The sequence below is a fragment of the Musa acuminata genome, chromosome BXJ2-5 (genome assembly GCF_036884655.1).
Source record: "Musa acuminata AAA Group cultivar baxijiao chromosome BXJ2-5, Cavendish_Baxijiao_AAA, whole genome shotgun sequence".
NCBI classification, from domain to species: domain Eukaryota; kingdom Viridiplantae; phylum Streptophyta; class Magnoliopsida; order Zingiberales; family Musaceae; genus Musa; species Musa acuminata.
This window is the reverse complement of record NC_088342.1, coordinates 3885585-3901227: the sequence shown is the minus strand read 5'-3', so window position 1 is coordinate 3901227 and position 15643 is coordinate 3885585. Positions and strand designations below refer to the sequence as shown.

Here is a 15643-nt window from a genome sequence, read left to right as displayed (position 1 = left end):
ATGCATGTTAGGCAAGTTGTTTTTTGTTTTTATTTGTTCTGAAATTACAAGTGTTTCTATTTTTTTCTTTCAGGTTTTTTTTTTCATTTTTTTGTCATACTTTTTTCTTTTTCTTTCTTTCTCAAATCTAAGCGATGAATTGATATCGAATGTGATGGTAAATCCAATCTGAATCTGGTACATAATTAAAATCTCATATGTTTGGGCTCGAACTCATCGTAAACTCGGTATTTGATGAAATTATATCAAATAAATATATTTTTAATGAGACCACTAAGTTACCTCCAATTTTTTTTTAGAAGAAATTGGATAATTCTATTATTATTATTATTATTTATATAACACAACAGTAATGAAGTAATTTCCAGACCCTTATGGTTGTATTTTTAGGTTATGGGAAGTGAAGTGCAACAGAAGCTAAAGGATTTGGATCATGAGCCTTTAACATCACTAGTTTTGGACCACCCTATCTGGTAGTAAATCAAAGAAGAGAGAGAGAGAGAGAGAGAGAGAGAGAGAGAGAGAGAGAGAGATGTTTCCACCTTGTAGAATCTTTCACTAGATCCAATACATTAAATTAAAATTGTAGCAAGGATGAAATTTATTTTATAATCTTTCTTGCTTCACATTTTTTAGTGGTAGCAAAAGATAGACAAAATGATAGGACTTGTCAAAATTAAATAATGGTATAAGATTCAATAGTTTATCTTTAATGCTAATATAAGTTTAATGAAGATTGTCACAACTTATATGGGGTTCATAAAGAGAACATTCAAATACCACTTTCACATGAGTAAATTATTAAGCATATTAGGATTGAACTTTTGACCCCTTTTTCTTCTAAGGATGACTATTTTATTAATAATAATAATTTATTATTAATTTCTCTAAGGATATGGGGTTCATCTCTCCTTTTTATTAATAATAATAATTTATTATTAGTTTCTCTAAGGATGACTATTTTATTTTGACTTTCTTATATGCATTCAATAGTAAGCTCTACCAATGATGTGTAGGGGCCATCTAATATGGTGACTGATGGATACAAGCACAGCTATGAAACCAAACTGTGTGTTCTCAATGGTGATGATGATATATGACCATAAATAAGATGATGATCTTTAGTTATAAGGACATAATATCTTCCTTCACCAAGCCATTGAATCTCATACCTACTTCCAACAACAACTCAAAACAAGCAATCAATAGTAAGGACCCTATCATTACCATTGTTTTGGAGGAAATAGGCTTCTGTACCAACAAATTACTTTTTTTAAGGTGAAATTATTTATGCATAAATATATTAAAATGATATATCTAAACAAGAGAGTCTTCATATTGAAATAAATATTCATGCATGCAAATCAAGGAAACTTCCATAAGAAAGAATCTTTTGAGTTTTTATCATCTAAACTACCTTCATCTGGTGGTTGATTTCTCTCTTCATCCTGAAGATATGCTGATTTAAGAGCCTTGTAAAGATGACACTCAAACATTTGATCTAATATTTTTGTTGGTCAAGTTGGTAGGTAGAATGGTTGCATGATCCAACCATGGATGCTAGTTAGGTTATCATCAAATTGTTCTTTCTGCACTGATTTTAATATCTCAATTTCCTACCAACTTTATGTACCACTCCTATTGATTTCTATAAACCAATTGTTATAATCAATTTGCCATATGAATAACCTACCTCCTGTCTTTGATGAAACCAAACTGGTGTAGAAAGATACTAGATGGCAGCTTCTGGGATGTGGAATGAACAGCATGCTTACAGAATGTTGAAGTCATGATGATAGATTATGTTGTTACCTTTGAAGTGCACCTTCTTTCAACTTTAGAAAGCAGCATTGTATCCAAAAGAACTTAGTGTTGTAGTTTCATCATCATCATCTTCTAAATGCTTGGATTCTGCTCATAAGAAAATTCATAATCCTCATGGAATCAAATAGCAATTGGGTGTACAATCAATCAATTATCTCAATTGGAGAACTTGTTACAAACATCATCTGGTGATCTGTGGCAACAAGTATTTGGTTGTCACAAACAGCTTGCTGTTCTATAATTTCTCTCTTTTTCATTTTTGATCTCACATCTTGATCTTTTGAATTGATTTTTACAGGCTACTGTAATAATTCATAGTTTGAAAAGGTCTCCCAACAAAGAAAAACTTTTATTAGTCACACATCGAAAGTGGGCAGGATTAAGATTAACTTATAAGGGTCTGATAATTATATTACTATCAACTTCAGCTTAAGCATTTTGATCAGTGGTTTAGACCAAACAAAGTTGATAGACTAATTAGCCCATCAGGCTCGGGTCATGATATTTGGTATCAGAGCTGACCTAGTATTGAAATATCTGATCATGTTAAATGAATTTTTTTATTATTTTTTATTATTTAATCTTTGATTATTTTTTGTAAATTTGCATTTGTGATAATGATCTATTAATTGGCTACCTAATTAGGCCAAGAAACGAAGGCAAAGGCTGATAACAGTAAGCACGATCATCAAAGAGCTTGCTGTCACATCCCTTTCATCTTTCGATATTGTGACTCTTGATGTCCTCTGATATGGTCGGTCCTCCGTGCCTGACAGAGAGTTGCGGCAGACTTCCTCGGTGTTTAAAGACTGAGCAAGTGTTGAATTGTGACACAAATTATGGCAATCCTCCTTGTTCTTGTGGGAGCTGTCATCATCACCATACTGAACACCCATGTCTGTCGTCTCTCGAGAGTTTTCAGGACTCTCGACACCACCATAGGCGACTCGCCGACGCCGGAAATGGCTTGTCGCCGGAGGAACTGGAGAACCTCCCATGTCACTACTTTGCATTAGCCTGTGTCGTGTGCTTGAGGAGTTTTGAGGTGGGTGACAGGTGCATGTACTCGTTGTTTCCATGCAGTGTATGGATTCGTGGATGGTGAGGAGCAGAGTCTGCCTCATATGCCAGATGGATCTGAGATCAAGATGAATCATGGGGTAATGGATGATACAAACCAGCATACACGATCATTGGTGAGGTGAGAAGGCGATCTGTAAGTCTTTGTGAGGAATTGGGTTCAATTCAGTTCTTTACACAGTATACATATCCTTGTGAATGTTGGCTTTCTTGCATTTGAAAGAGAAGAGAAGGAATAATACAATGAACATATATTTATTATGATTTCTACAGATCTGCATTCATGCATTCTTGTGTGCAGCAGAAAGCTCAATCAGAAAAATGATGCATACATGATGAAAAAATCAAACTGATCCGAGGTAGTCAGACTGAGATTTAAAATCTTTCCTCCCATGTACAATTATGGAATGGACCAGATTCTGCTGCTAATGCGGGGAAGAGACCTGTTAATCTTTAATCTGAAGATCTTTGAGAGTTGGAAGGTTGATCCTATCAGATGGCAGAAGATGGAAAGGGAATGCATCAGAAAGAAGTTTATTATTCTCACACAAGGATGATTCAATCAGACATTGAATCTTCTACATGACTGTCCGAAAGAAGCCACAGGGCAATGGCACAATGAGTTGATCAGTTCTGCATGTCAGCGACAGCACAACAGCATAAAGTTTGAGGATTACAAGCACTTACTTCCAACTCATTAGCAGGTTAAGAACTCGACAAGGCTTAAGATACACCACTGATATCACAACTATTCGAGTAGCACAGAAGCTTATTAGAGCTGTCATACATGGAGGTTCTCATAACAAACAGGCAGGAGCTACACAATGTTTCATCATGTCATTTACAGCCATGCAGGGTTCTTCAAGGGAGTGACAACTGCCTTGACCTGCAAGTAGTTCTTCAGGCTATCGATCCCCTTCTCCCTTCCATTCCCACTCATCTTGTAACCACCAAAAGGGATTGCAGCATCGAAGACATCATAGCAGTTGATCCATACAGTTCCAGCTCGTAGCGCTCGCATAAAGGTGTTTGCGGTGTTGAGATTGTGAGTAAATACTCCAGCAGCCAAACCATAGCGAGTGGTGTTTGCCCTTTGTATGACCTCATTGACATCCCTGTCATCGACCAACCAAGTGCAAGTGAGCTTCAAGCCAACAAAAGGCTGTCTCTGTTAACTTAGTACAGGCATAATTGGTAGGACTTCATTGACATGATACCGAAGATTTCAGCTTAATACTTGAGTAAAATGTAGAAGATGGGACCAAAACATCAGCAAAAGTATCTGTTAACTGAGTACAAGCATAGCTTGGTAGGACTTTACTGACATTATACTGAAGATTTCAGCTTAATACTGTAAAATGTTGAAGATTGGACCAAATCACCAGCCAAAGTTAAGTATCCGATAAAGAACATCTTTTAGCAGAAATAGTGCTCACTTGAACTTAAGGATCGTTTGAACTGGCCCAAAGATCTCTTCTTTTGCTATCTTCATTTTGTCCTGGAAAAGCCATACATCACAGACAGATTAGAGCATAGATGTACTTTCATGGAGATTTTCTAAAGGGTATAGATCAAACCATACCTCTACATCACTGAAAACGGTAGGCTGAATATAGTAACCTTTGCTTCCTATTCGATCACCTCCTGTCACGAGGGTGGCACCGCTATCAACCCCAGACTTAATGTAGTGCAAGATCTTGCTGAACTGCTCCTCGTCGATCTGAGATATCCAGAGATTAATAAGTACATCGGTAATTGTTCTTCAAATACTGAAAGGTAACAAGCAACAACCAGGAGGTCATAGCTTGATTGGACGTGGGTGGAGAAGAAGAAAGTGCAGAAAAAATTATATTTTGGTTGAGCAGAAAACATTTTCTTTGGAAATTACTCCGACATAGCACTCTTACACCAAATGTAGTAGGAAGCCATCTTGCAAAAGCCAAATTATATTACTCCATATGGTTTTGTGCAGGTATAAGAACTTTGACGCTTTAGCCCACATCTCAAAAAGTAGACTGAGCTTTGAAAACATGAGTTTTCACAAATCATGCAAAACATAATGACAATTAAGCGATACGATATCCTGTTTCAACCAATTCAATTCCATCAATTAGATATCTGCTACTCTGTGCCTCACAAATAGATCACTGAAGCTCTTTGAAAGCGTACAAGGTTCAAGGGGATGACAAGTCACCAAGAATTCATGTACCAGAACATAGAAAACAACAAAGCAAGAAGAGAACCACAAATCTACCTGAGGGCCTTGTTCAACACCCTTTCTGAAGGGGTCTCCAACAACACGTTTTAACGCGCGCGCTTTAGCCTTCTCTACAAACTCATCATACACACGCTCATGTACAAATGTACGAGACCCAGCACAGCAGCACTGTCCCTGTAGAAGGCAATTTACGTCAGGAAAAATGTCTCCAAACAGACATATTTAATTGGAAAGGAAAACACCTACCTGGTTGAAGAATAAAGCAAAATGTGCAACCTCTACAGCCTGGTCAATATCAGCATCATCCATTATGATTATTGGAGATTTTCCCCCGAGCTCTAATGTCACTGGCTTAAGATTGCTTCTTGCAGCCAGTTCAAGAACAATTTTGCCGGTATCAGTAGATCCAGTAAAAGCAAGCTGACCATAATGATAGCAAGGGATTAGATATATAAGATAGGTAATAAAAAATATTATCTGTCACTGGCATCCGTGATGTGTCTTTAGAAGACGATGCTTAGGATGTACCTAAACTTCACCTTAAGCCAATTAAATATTATTTGCTTCAATAGGAAGCCAATATGGGATGATAAGCATTCCTTCTGTATACAATCATAACAGAGGCCTGTGCACATATTACAAACTAGGAATTACTCATCTTGTTTCTTCTTTAAATTTTTTGTTCCTTCAAAAATCACAGGACAGAAGAAACTAGAAATTAACCGTAGCCACCATGATTTCATCTTATACATGTACAACCCTAAATCTATTTAACAACAAATTTGCCAATATAGTGATATCATCCTTCAGAAAATAAGTTCCAAACGGTTCGTACAATCCACTTTAACTATGCAGTTTTCTTGGTTCAATCATGCTACAAACATATAAAGAAGATAGGTTGTTTTTGATGTTTCTATGCATCTACAAATAAAATTTACTAAGTCCAGTAAAACCATTACCACATTACTATTTTTCAAATGCTCTACATCAGCATGGGTAGATATGATATTCTTTTATATTATTTATCACATTACATCTGATGCCTAAACTGACAAGAATATCAGATGTGACGTAATTAATAAAGTAAGAGATACAAGTTTAAATTGCCAAAGGGTGAGCTAATGAGTGCAGCATGTGGGCAATAGTCATCACTGTGGAAAGTAGCATCAAATCTTATGTTCCTAAAAAGTTCAAATTCTTGATACAAAAATGAAATTTTCTGGTACCTTGTCAACATCCATGTGACTAGCAAGAGCTGCACCAGCAGTTGGACCAAATCCAGATATAACATTAAGAACACCATCAGGAAGGCCAGCCTGATTCATCACAGAAGATAGAAAATAGATCAGTAGGACAAGAGGAAAACAGAAAGAAATAAGATAAGATCAAGATATTCCAAATGACATTATAAGGTTAACTCATCCAAAGACACAGTAATTATATTAATCCTTTAAATTAAAGAAAACTATTTAAGAATAGTTTAATGTCCTGCCAATAGATAGACAATCTGTGGTGAAGGTTACCTTTAAGATAACCATGGTCATGGTGACACTTTATTGGCTTTAGTTCAAGCTAGTTTGGGAACTAGTAAAGGGACAATATTGGGATCAATAGACAGAAACTTGGGCCATAAAACACAAAATAAAACATGCAATTGCCCCACCAACCTCATGGAATAGCTTTGAGACCAATAGGGCAGATAGGGGTGTTTGCTCTGCAGTCTTCAATACAATAGTGTTACCACATGCTAATGCAGGCCCCACCTTCCAAGCAAACATAAGAAGTGGAAAATTCCAGGGGATAATCTGCCCTGCAACACCAATGGGCTCATGCAACACCTGCACATGATGTGGACTATCAGCTGGCACAATGAGTCCATGTATCTTGTCTGCCCAACCTGGTAGATTCAAGGAGTTGGATATCTATCATCTAGAAAAAAGCATCACTAAGACTAGATAAAAGGGTGAAACATTCAACAGATATCTACATTATTTACCAGCATAGTATCTCATCAACCGTGCCAAAGTTGGAATTTCAGCCTTAGCAGCCTGTTCATAAGGCTTCCCATTGTCCCAAGTCTCAAGTGCAGCAATCTCATCATTGTGTTTCTCAATCAGATCCGCAAACCGATAGAGTATGCATGATCTTTGCTGCATCAATAATTTCTCCCAATCTTAGTCTATTACAGAATCTAGCAAGAGAACATAATCCAAACATATAAGGCATAACAAAGATGATCCCTTGTGAAAACTTCAGAGTATTACATAACCGGTCATCTTAGGCCATGGTCCTTCATCAAAAGCCTTACGAGCAGCGACGACAGCTCGGTTGACATCTTCCACGTCTCCTTCAGCAACATGTGCAATCAGTTCCCCAGTCCTAGGATCTAACGTTGGGAAAGTCCTTCCTGGTACCAGGGAATAAACCAAGACTCAGTTTTTATGCAATGCAACTATAGAGATGAAAACGATGAATTAAGCACCCAAGTTTCAATATGATACAATGAGATTCTGATTCAAATCAAGCTGACGAATTTACCTGATGCTGAGTCCACAAACTGTCCGTTTATTAGAAGCTGCGTGTGGTTTACTTGAACTGGTGGCTGAATTGGCTCTTCGATTGCAGTAGCAGTGCTAAACCCTCGAAGAACACCAGATGCTGAACCATGTATCCTATCTGCAGTCAGCAATTTATATCGCGCAATCAGATTCGGTTCTTTAGAACATCCAAGAATTACAAATTGCACGATAGCTCGTATCAACATGGACCATCCTCGAGAAATGGAAGCGTTAGAATCCAAGAATCATAATATTCCTTGCCTTGAGAAGACCACCAGAATCAAATGCAAAATAAGGGTATCTTCCCCTCGTTGTCTATTATACAAAGGTTTTATTTGACGATGCATAGTTCATCAACCAAAAAGCTAGACTTTTCCTCTCCGTTCCCAAAAGTTGTTCCTTTTAGTTACGAGTATGAAGAAAGATCCCAGACGACGTCGCCATGTCTCATGTTCCAAACAAACCAAACAGAACCTAATCAGAAGCAAAAAAGATCAAAATTTTCGTCCTCTAAAAACACCAGGGAATCACAAAAATATAGAAAATCCTTAAATTTTCGCACTGATCCTAAGCGAAAGGAGAATAAATCGCTAGTATCACAATTCCAAATAATTTTCGGACAAAAAAAAATCGTCTTCTATAAAAAAAAATCGAAAGACTCGAAGAAAATAAAATAAAAGCTCAATCTTTATGCCAACAAAAAGTAAAAGAGATTAGCCAGCCGACCAAAAAATAATAAAAATTGCAGATTCGACAGTAACATCTAATTTGACACCAAAAAAAGAGAGGGGGGGTGGGTTGGGAAGCCCTGCGATTACAAGACGAGATTTTGACAACGGATTCGCTAATATTATGATGAAAAATTAGATAAACCTAAAAAAGGAAGAAAAAAAACAAAAATCTAATTTCAACAGAGGCAGGATCGACCTCCCCCAAACACGGAGCGGGACAGTGAGGGAGCGCAAGCGGCGCCGGAGCGCGACAGTAGGGAACATGCGAGCCTCCGAGCCGCCATAGCCTTTATTGCCGGGACACTTGGTATCGTACCAAAGTTAAAGCTCGGAAGTCGGAGTGGGAGTGGGAGTGGGGAGCAGAAGCGGAGGAAGAATAAATGACCACCTCTCTCTGCAGATCCCCTGCTTCTCAAGGCGATGATGGTGTGTGACTTCTACATAGAGCGCTAAGTGCCCCTAGCCGTATCTCCCCAACGGCCTCTCTCATCTCCTATCTACCAGACACTCGATGGTCCCACGATTCCGTATTTGGTAGCACCGTGGGTGACGTTAATATTGGCCTGTCCACATCCGATTTCAATAACTCTCGAGTTGCACCTCAGTTGGCCACGTGGGCTAGCGAAGAGACGACAAGGTGTGGCAGAGTGCTCTGCGACCACCAAACTCCTATGCGGGCCCACCTATTTATATATTTTCTAATATTTAAGAGAAAAAAAAATTAAGAAAGGAGGTTTTCGAAATAAAACTGTTTTTATGTGTCCTTTCTCCCGCCAACGTGGATTTTTAACTCGATTAGGGCATTAGTTTCTCTCCATAATATATATATATATATATATATATATATATATATGAGTATTTTTTATATTATTTTTTTAAATAGTATTTTAATTTTAAAATTATCTCTTTAATGATCACCCCACATTTATTATCTTTATCTCGATCTCGATCTCGTAGATTTATCTTTTTTTTTTTTTATTATTATCATCATCAAAAAATTTTCATCGTCGTCTGTCGTCCACCAAATGATTCTAATATCTCATTACCTATGATCTTTTCCTTCCTTATTTTAACAAAGATAGACGTGACAGACATCAACGACTTCTCGTCACCATCGTCTTCATGAGATGAAGTTTTTTCTTTCAAAATATAATTATATAAATATATCATTCGTTTTTCTTCTCTGTAAATGTCTTTCGACAGATTTCGAGTGTGTGAATTTTTAAGCTACTTTATGGATTAGGTAGTCTATAGGTCGAGTAGGTCGACACACAAACTGCCACATATCATTCACATCAAAAGAGCTGAATCGAAAATAATATTGTATTTATTGATCTGAGTGGGGAAAATGATTGGAACAAAGTTCAAGACTTTTGGCGCATCACCACCTGTACATGTCAGCCTCGTGAGATGAGTCGTTGCTTTACATTGTTACTATGAAATATGTTGGACGTGTCTTCTTGACATCTCTCTATATAGTTTATTAGAAAAAGACTTGTAGCATTAGGTTTCATCATTTAACAACACTCTTATAACTTTTATATTTCATTCTTATCAAAGGATTTTTTTTTAATTAATAATATCTTTGAATTGGACTATTTTAAGTCACGGATTCATGAGCCAATTCAATATAGTATGAGTGATTCGAAATGAATCATTTCGGATTGGATCGAGTCTCGTAATCGATTAGGTTACACTTTGTCAAATGCACGAGCGAGTATAATCTAAGTATAGCTTGAGTGTAACCAAAATATTTTTATCAAATCAATTCAAATTTTTCTAAAACTACTGGAGTATTATAAGATATTTAATTTAATTTTTTATGATTTTAGGGTGAATAAATTTTTAAAGTGGTATTTTTGGGTTGAATAGGTGATCAAATGTAACCCGTTGAATTTTAATAAAATCTATCCAAATATTTTTAAAACTATTAGAGTGAGATAATAATATGTTTAATATTATTTTTTATTTTTATAAATTTAGAGTGCTTAATTTTTAAAATAAGCTATTTTTGGTTAAATATGTGATAAAGGGAGTATAACTCTTTGAATTTTTAATAAACCTATCTAAATTTCTCATGAACTACAAAGCTGATATGTTAATATATTATTATTATTTTTATTATTATTATTATTATTTCTATGTGAATTTAGGATGTTTAATTTTTTAAATAGGGTAACTTCATGTTGAATCCATGATGGAGTGTGAATCAAATATAATTCCTTAAATTTTTATCAAAACTATTCTAGCTTCTCCATAATTTCTAGGATGAGATGCTACTATATTTATTAAAAAAATATTTTTGTATGAATTTATGATAATTAATTTTTGAAATGAGATAGTTTTATGTTGAATCTATGATTAAATATAACTCTTTGAGTTTTTATCAAACCTATCCATACTTCTTCAGAATTACTAGAGTGTTGAATTTGTGATTGAGTGATTAAGCATAACTAAAGCATAATTTGAGTTGATTTTCATCAAACAAATCCATGTCTCTCCAAAAATATTAATGATATGGACATTTAGTCTCATATTGATTGAGGAGTAGGGGAATCAAGAACTTATAAGTTTGTCGGGTCACATTTACCCTTAAAGATGTTTTTTTAAAATTCATGAGCTTTAAGAGGGTAAAACCGTACAGGTATGCCCATCGCTTGGATAATTTCTCGTGAGCCCATCGCACCAATAACGATAACATATGACTTATCAACTAGTACTTGATTCTAAAATATATAATATTATTTATTTAAATTTCTTATGAGTTTAGAGTGATTAAGTTTCTAAATATGCTTTTTTAGTTGAATATATAATAACATATAACTTGAGTTAATTTTCAATAAACCAATCCAAACTTTTTCAAAACTACTAGCATATTATTATAAGATATTTGGTATAACTTTTCGTATTTATAATATATTAAAATTAATTTTATAAAAAAATATATTATATGAATTAGTATAACTCAAGTAACAAATTTTTTTAGATAATTTAAGATAAAATTTATATAAAAATTAATAATTTTTAAGGATAATTTAATTTTTTTAGTTTTATTATATTTATTAGATAATATTATATAATTTTGAATATATATTTTAATATAGTCTATGAATTAGTGTAACTTAAGTGCAACAATTAATCTAGGTAAGTTGTGAGGAGGAGGGGAGGGAGGGGGCAATAGAGGAGGAGGTGCTAGAGAGGTTGGGAGGTGGAATGCGAGGAAAGAGATTGAAGATGAAATTAAGATGAAGGATGAGGAGGAAGGAGGTGGGGATAATTTGAAAACGAGAGCAGTGGGATAATTTAGAAAAAAAAAAAGGATAATCTAAAATCTAAAATAATTTTAGATTGGTTTGATATCCATGTCAAACCAAATAATTTAGAGAAAAAAATGGATTAATATAAAATTAAATAATTTAATTTTTATTAAATTGGTTTGATATCCATGTCAAACAAATCAATTCAACTCAAATAAATCCAAGTCAACTAAGGTCAATAGCCATCGATTATCTATTATTATTATTATTATTATTATTATTATTATTATTATTATTTATTATTTATTATTTATTATTATTATTATATGGGCCACCATCTCGGCCCACACTACCAGGCCATATAAGGCCTTAGATATATATACACAGAGAGAGAATGTGTGGAACAAGAATCAGAAAGTCGTTAAATGCCTTTGACTCCTTGCAATTATGAATCCACATCCAAAGATGTCTTTCGATCAATTATGAATCCACGTCCAATGCCGTAATGACTTCCTTGCAGAATATATTCATCATTTGCATGAGTTTATTATGGTTACTTATTTCACACTTTGTCCTCCCAAGACGTGATCACGAGCCCGTTTGCTCCACGAAATCAGAGGTCGAACATAATATATATACGCTACACAAGAGAAAGTGAAGTAGTATATTTTCTTACAAGACTAGCAAGTGTAACACCATAACATAGATATATAGATATATATATATATATTCTAGCATCCCAAACGTAGTAAACCTGGTTGAAGCACAGAGGGTGGTGACTAGATAATGGCCTCGCATCAAGGTAACATCCACTATAAGTCATTGTGTAGTCGTAATAATGTGATCCTTAATGAGGCAGCAGGTCCACCCACTCACTTGCAACATATCTAATTAAGCAATGCCTAAGAATTCCCTAACACTGCATGTGCCGACTGATCACATATCTTCCAACCCTGTATGAACTCAACCTACGCAAATAATTAGTACACAATCTTCGAAAGCAGTGTTGTTTGCGCCCGATTGTTAACATTACAGATATACGTCGATACATGATAATTAAGTTGTAGTAGCAATGGTAGTGGTGGCATGATAGGGACCATAAGCGGACGAGGTAGGGGACATGGCCAACTTTTGTCGAGGAGGAGGAGGAGGAGGAGGAGGAGAAAGAGATAGAGATAGAGAGAGGGGTTGTTGTCGATGACAAAGCACGGCCATGAAGGAGGAGAGGAGGCGTGATGGTGTTGGCCCTTTCCTGCTTAGCTGTTAGAACGGGCGGGTGCACATGGAAGCACATGACACCTCTCTATCCACAGCATCCATCCCGTTCCTTGTAGTGATGAGGAGGGGGGATGGCGTCCCACCTCACATGAACACAGCTCATTGTGCCCACCCCCCTCTCCCTGTCTCTCTCAAGCCGAGATGGCTACCACTGCTAAACGCTCGACAACAGTATTACCGGAGGAAACCTAGGAAACAAGAGACGGTGTAGAGTACGGTCGATGGTGGCCTTCAACAGAATGATTTAATGCTGCATACCCATGTCGATCGTCACTTGCATCATTCGAGCATATAGCTCAGCTCGAACCGAATACAGCTCACACACACACAGCATTCTCTCGGTTGTCACTCCCATTTTGTCGCCTGCTCTTCGGATATCATCTTGTGTTCCGTTCTGGGAGATTAGAAAGCTCAGGAAACATCATGCCAACATTTAGCTGATCATAATATTGAGCTTTTGCAATGGAGGATTGCTTTTATTTAATTCAGTGCCTCTCTTTTCCTGTTTGTTTGAAGAGTAACTCCAAGAACCATTAGGATTACTATGCAGCAGCAAGTCAAAGACAATCTTTGCAGGGAACGGCATTTAGTTTCTAGAAAATTCATCCAAATATTTTATCACAACAGTATGTGATTGTGGTTAGGAAACAAATATCGGAAGACAATGGGTTGGATACAGGTTGGAGAACCATAAACCCCACTAGAGATTCTGATAAGTGTCTATATTTCATGTGCCAATCACAGGTTGACATGAAATATGCTCATGCAAACACAAATACATGGCATGAAAGGCAAATCATTACATGTGTAGATCACCACCTTGATGTCCATAGGTCATGGTAGAGCACTACTTATACATCCCTCCGCTGTCCTCATGATCGAGCTGAAAAATTAGGTCAGACTTGTGATTCAGCTGTCCAATCTTGCTCAGTTAGGTCTCCCTGGACAAGCTGCAATCATTAGTTTACCTAAACCGTGCCATTATTTAGAATAAATGTGCATCAACCACCATGTGGCAACAACTCGGTATCTGAAACGGGAACGGAGGCTCACCTTCTTGAGCACCACCACATGCCTGTGGCATCTCATTTCTTGGCTTCTGCTTTAGTCGCAAGATAAGGTTGCATAGCTATCACGGATAAATATAGTGGCTTTGGATCAGTGAAGACAGTCACAACATGACTCGGTGTTTGCGGTGCAAAGAAAAGAGAAGGAACGATGGGAGTTTTCTTGGACCAACTGCGAATCTCGAGCACAGCACCACCAACGCCGATGAGCTCGTGATCGCGCATGCATTGCATGCTAGAGATGAATTCCTTTGGGTGTAAACCGGTGCTGCAAACGTTAGGTTCGACAGCTGCTTGCAGCCGAGGCTTCAGAGAAGACATGCATGCAAGCCAAACGTAGATGCAGCCATGTCAACTCTCTCTCTCTCTCTCTCTCTCTCTCTCTCTCCCTCTGTAGGTATCGTAGTAAACCAGACGCTGTCCCCTACAGGCACGACGGCTGTCAGACGCGTGCGGCTGACGTGACGTGGCATCCACAGCGGGGGCCCCGATCCAGCAAGACGACAAAAATCCTCCCCCATGCTTTAGCATCTTCGTCCGAGTGGCGCACATGGCGTTCTTGTACTCTCTCTCTCTCTATCTCTCTCTCTCTCTCTCTCTCTCTCTCTCTCTCTCTCTCTCTCTCTCGCACTCATCCATCTCTTACTCATTTATAAGCTCCTCTTCTCTCCTTCATTCAGCCACGCCTCTCTCCTCTTCCCTACCATCACACATTTCCCCCCATCATCACCTCCTCCCTCCTAATGCATCGGCGACGGCTGGAGGCGGCAAGAGGGAAGCGCGACTCGTTTGCTAGGCCGATGAGGGGCAAAGGGAGGCACGCCGTTCGCAGTCCGGTGCAGAAGAAGGTGAGGGAGCTGCAGCGGCTCGTGCCGGGTGGGAGGCAGTTGCCGGCAGCGCAGCTCTTCCTGCACACCGCCGACTATATCTTCCAGTTGAGGCTGAAAGTGCAGGTCCTGAGGGCTCTTTCCGAGCTGTACATGCCATGATATCCATGGATGTACATGTATAAGAATCTTCTTCTGCTATAGTATTATTGGTTTGTATTACTTCATAGTTATTTAGCTACATTTGTCTGTGTTTGCTACTGCTATTTACTCTATTCTTACGATATCTGGTTCTAATATTTTATTGATGATTTTATGGATATTTTTACGAGTTTTTATATCGGTAAGAGATCGACATACGTCAAGCTTAGTTTGTTCACACATTATGACCTAATTCTTCTAATGCAATGTTGATTTAGAACTCGAAGGAACAAATATGGTCTTTCTTTTTTGTGCAGTTTTCTTCGATGTTTGTGACCTTCTGCTCGTGAAGAAGATAGAACTTGAGTTGTTTAAAGAAAGGCCTACTTTTCCTTCTTTAACTTTCTTTCTTTATTTTGCCAATCATGCATTGAACTCTTCCCAATTCTAAATCAATTTTCTCAATTGTATTTATTGATTTCCTTTTGATGATTTTGAGTTGTAGTTAGTAAGACCCAAAATGAACAAAGACATTACTCATTATTTTCATTCTTAACTCATTAGGAATGATTAAGAATGTATTCACCATATGGAACCAATCCTTTATTCGTACATAAAATCTCACAATAGAGCATTGTGCTCCGAGGCATGATTTCTATTTT

General features: G+C 37.2%; 1 protein-coding gene across 1 annotated transcript; it reads right to left on the bottom strand.

Annotated features, from left to right (window-relative positions):
* Positions 1 to 3422: 3422 nt before the first annotated feature.
* LOC135612184 (aldehyde dehydrogenase family 2 member B7, mitochondrial-like) lies at positions 3423 to 8880 on the bottom strand. Its single transcript, XM_065108087.1, has 11 exons — positions 8608 to 8880; positions 7661 to 7798; positions 7387 to 7529; positions 7119 to 7272; positions 6790 to 7019; positions 6349 to 6438; positions 5369 to 5542; positions 5159 to 5296; positions 4487 to 4624; positions 4341 to 4402; positions 3423 to 4019 (listed from the first exon to the last, which is right to left on the bottom strand). The coding sequence occupies exons 1-11, from the start codon at positions 8693 to 8695 to the stop codon at positions 3746 to 3748; spliced, it is 1629 nt and encodes a 542-aa protein (XP_064964159.1). The 5' UTR covers positions 8696 to 8880; the 3' UTR covers positions 3423 to 3745.
* Positions 8881 to 15643: the final 6763 nt, after the last annotated feature.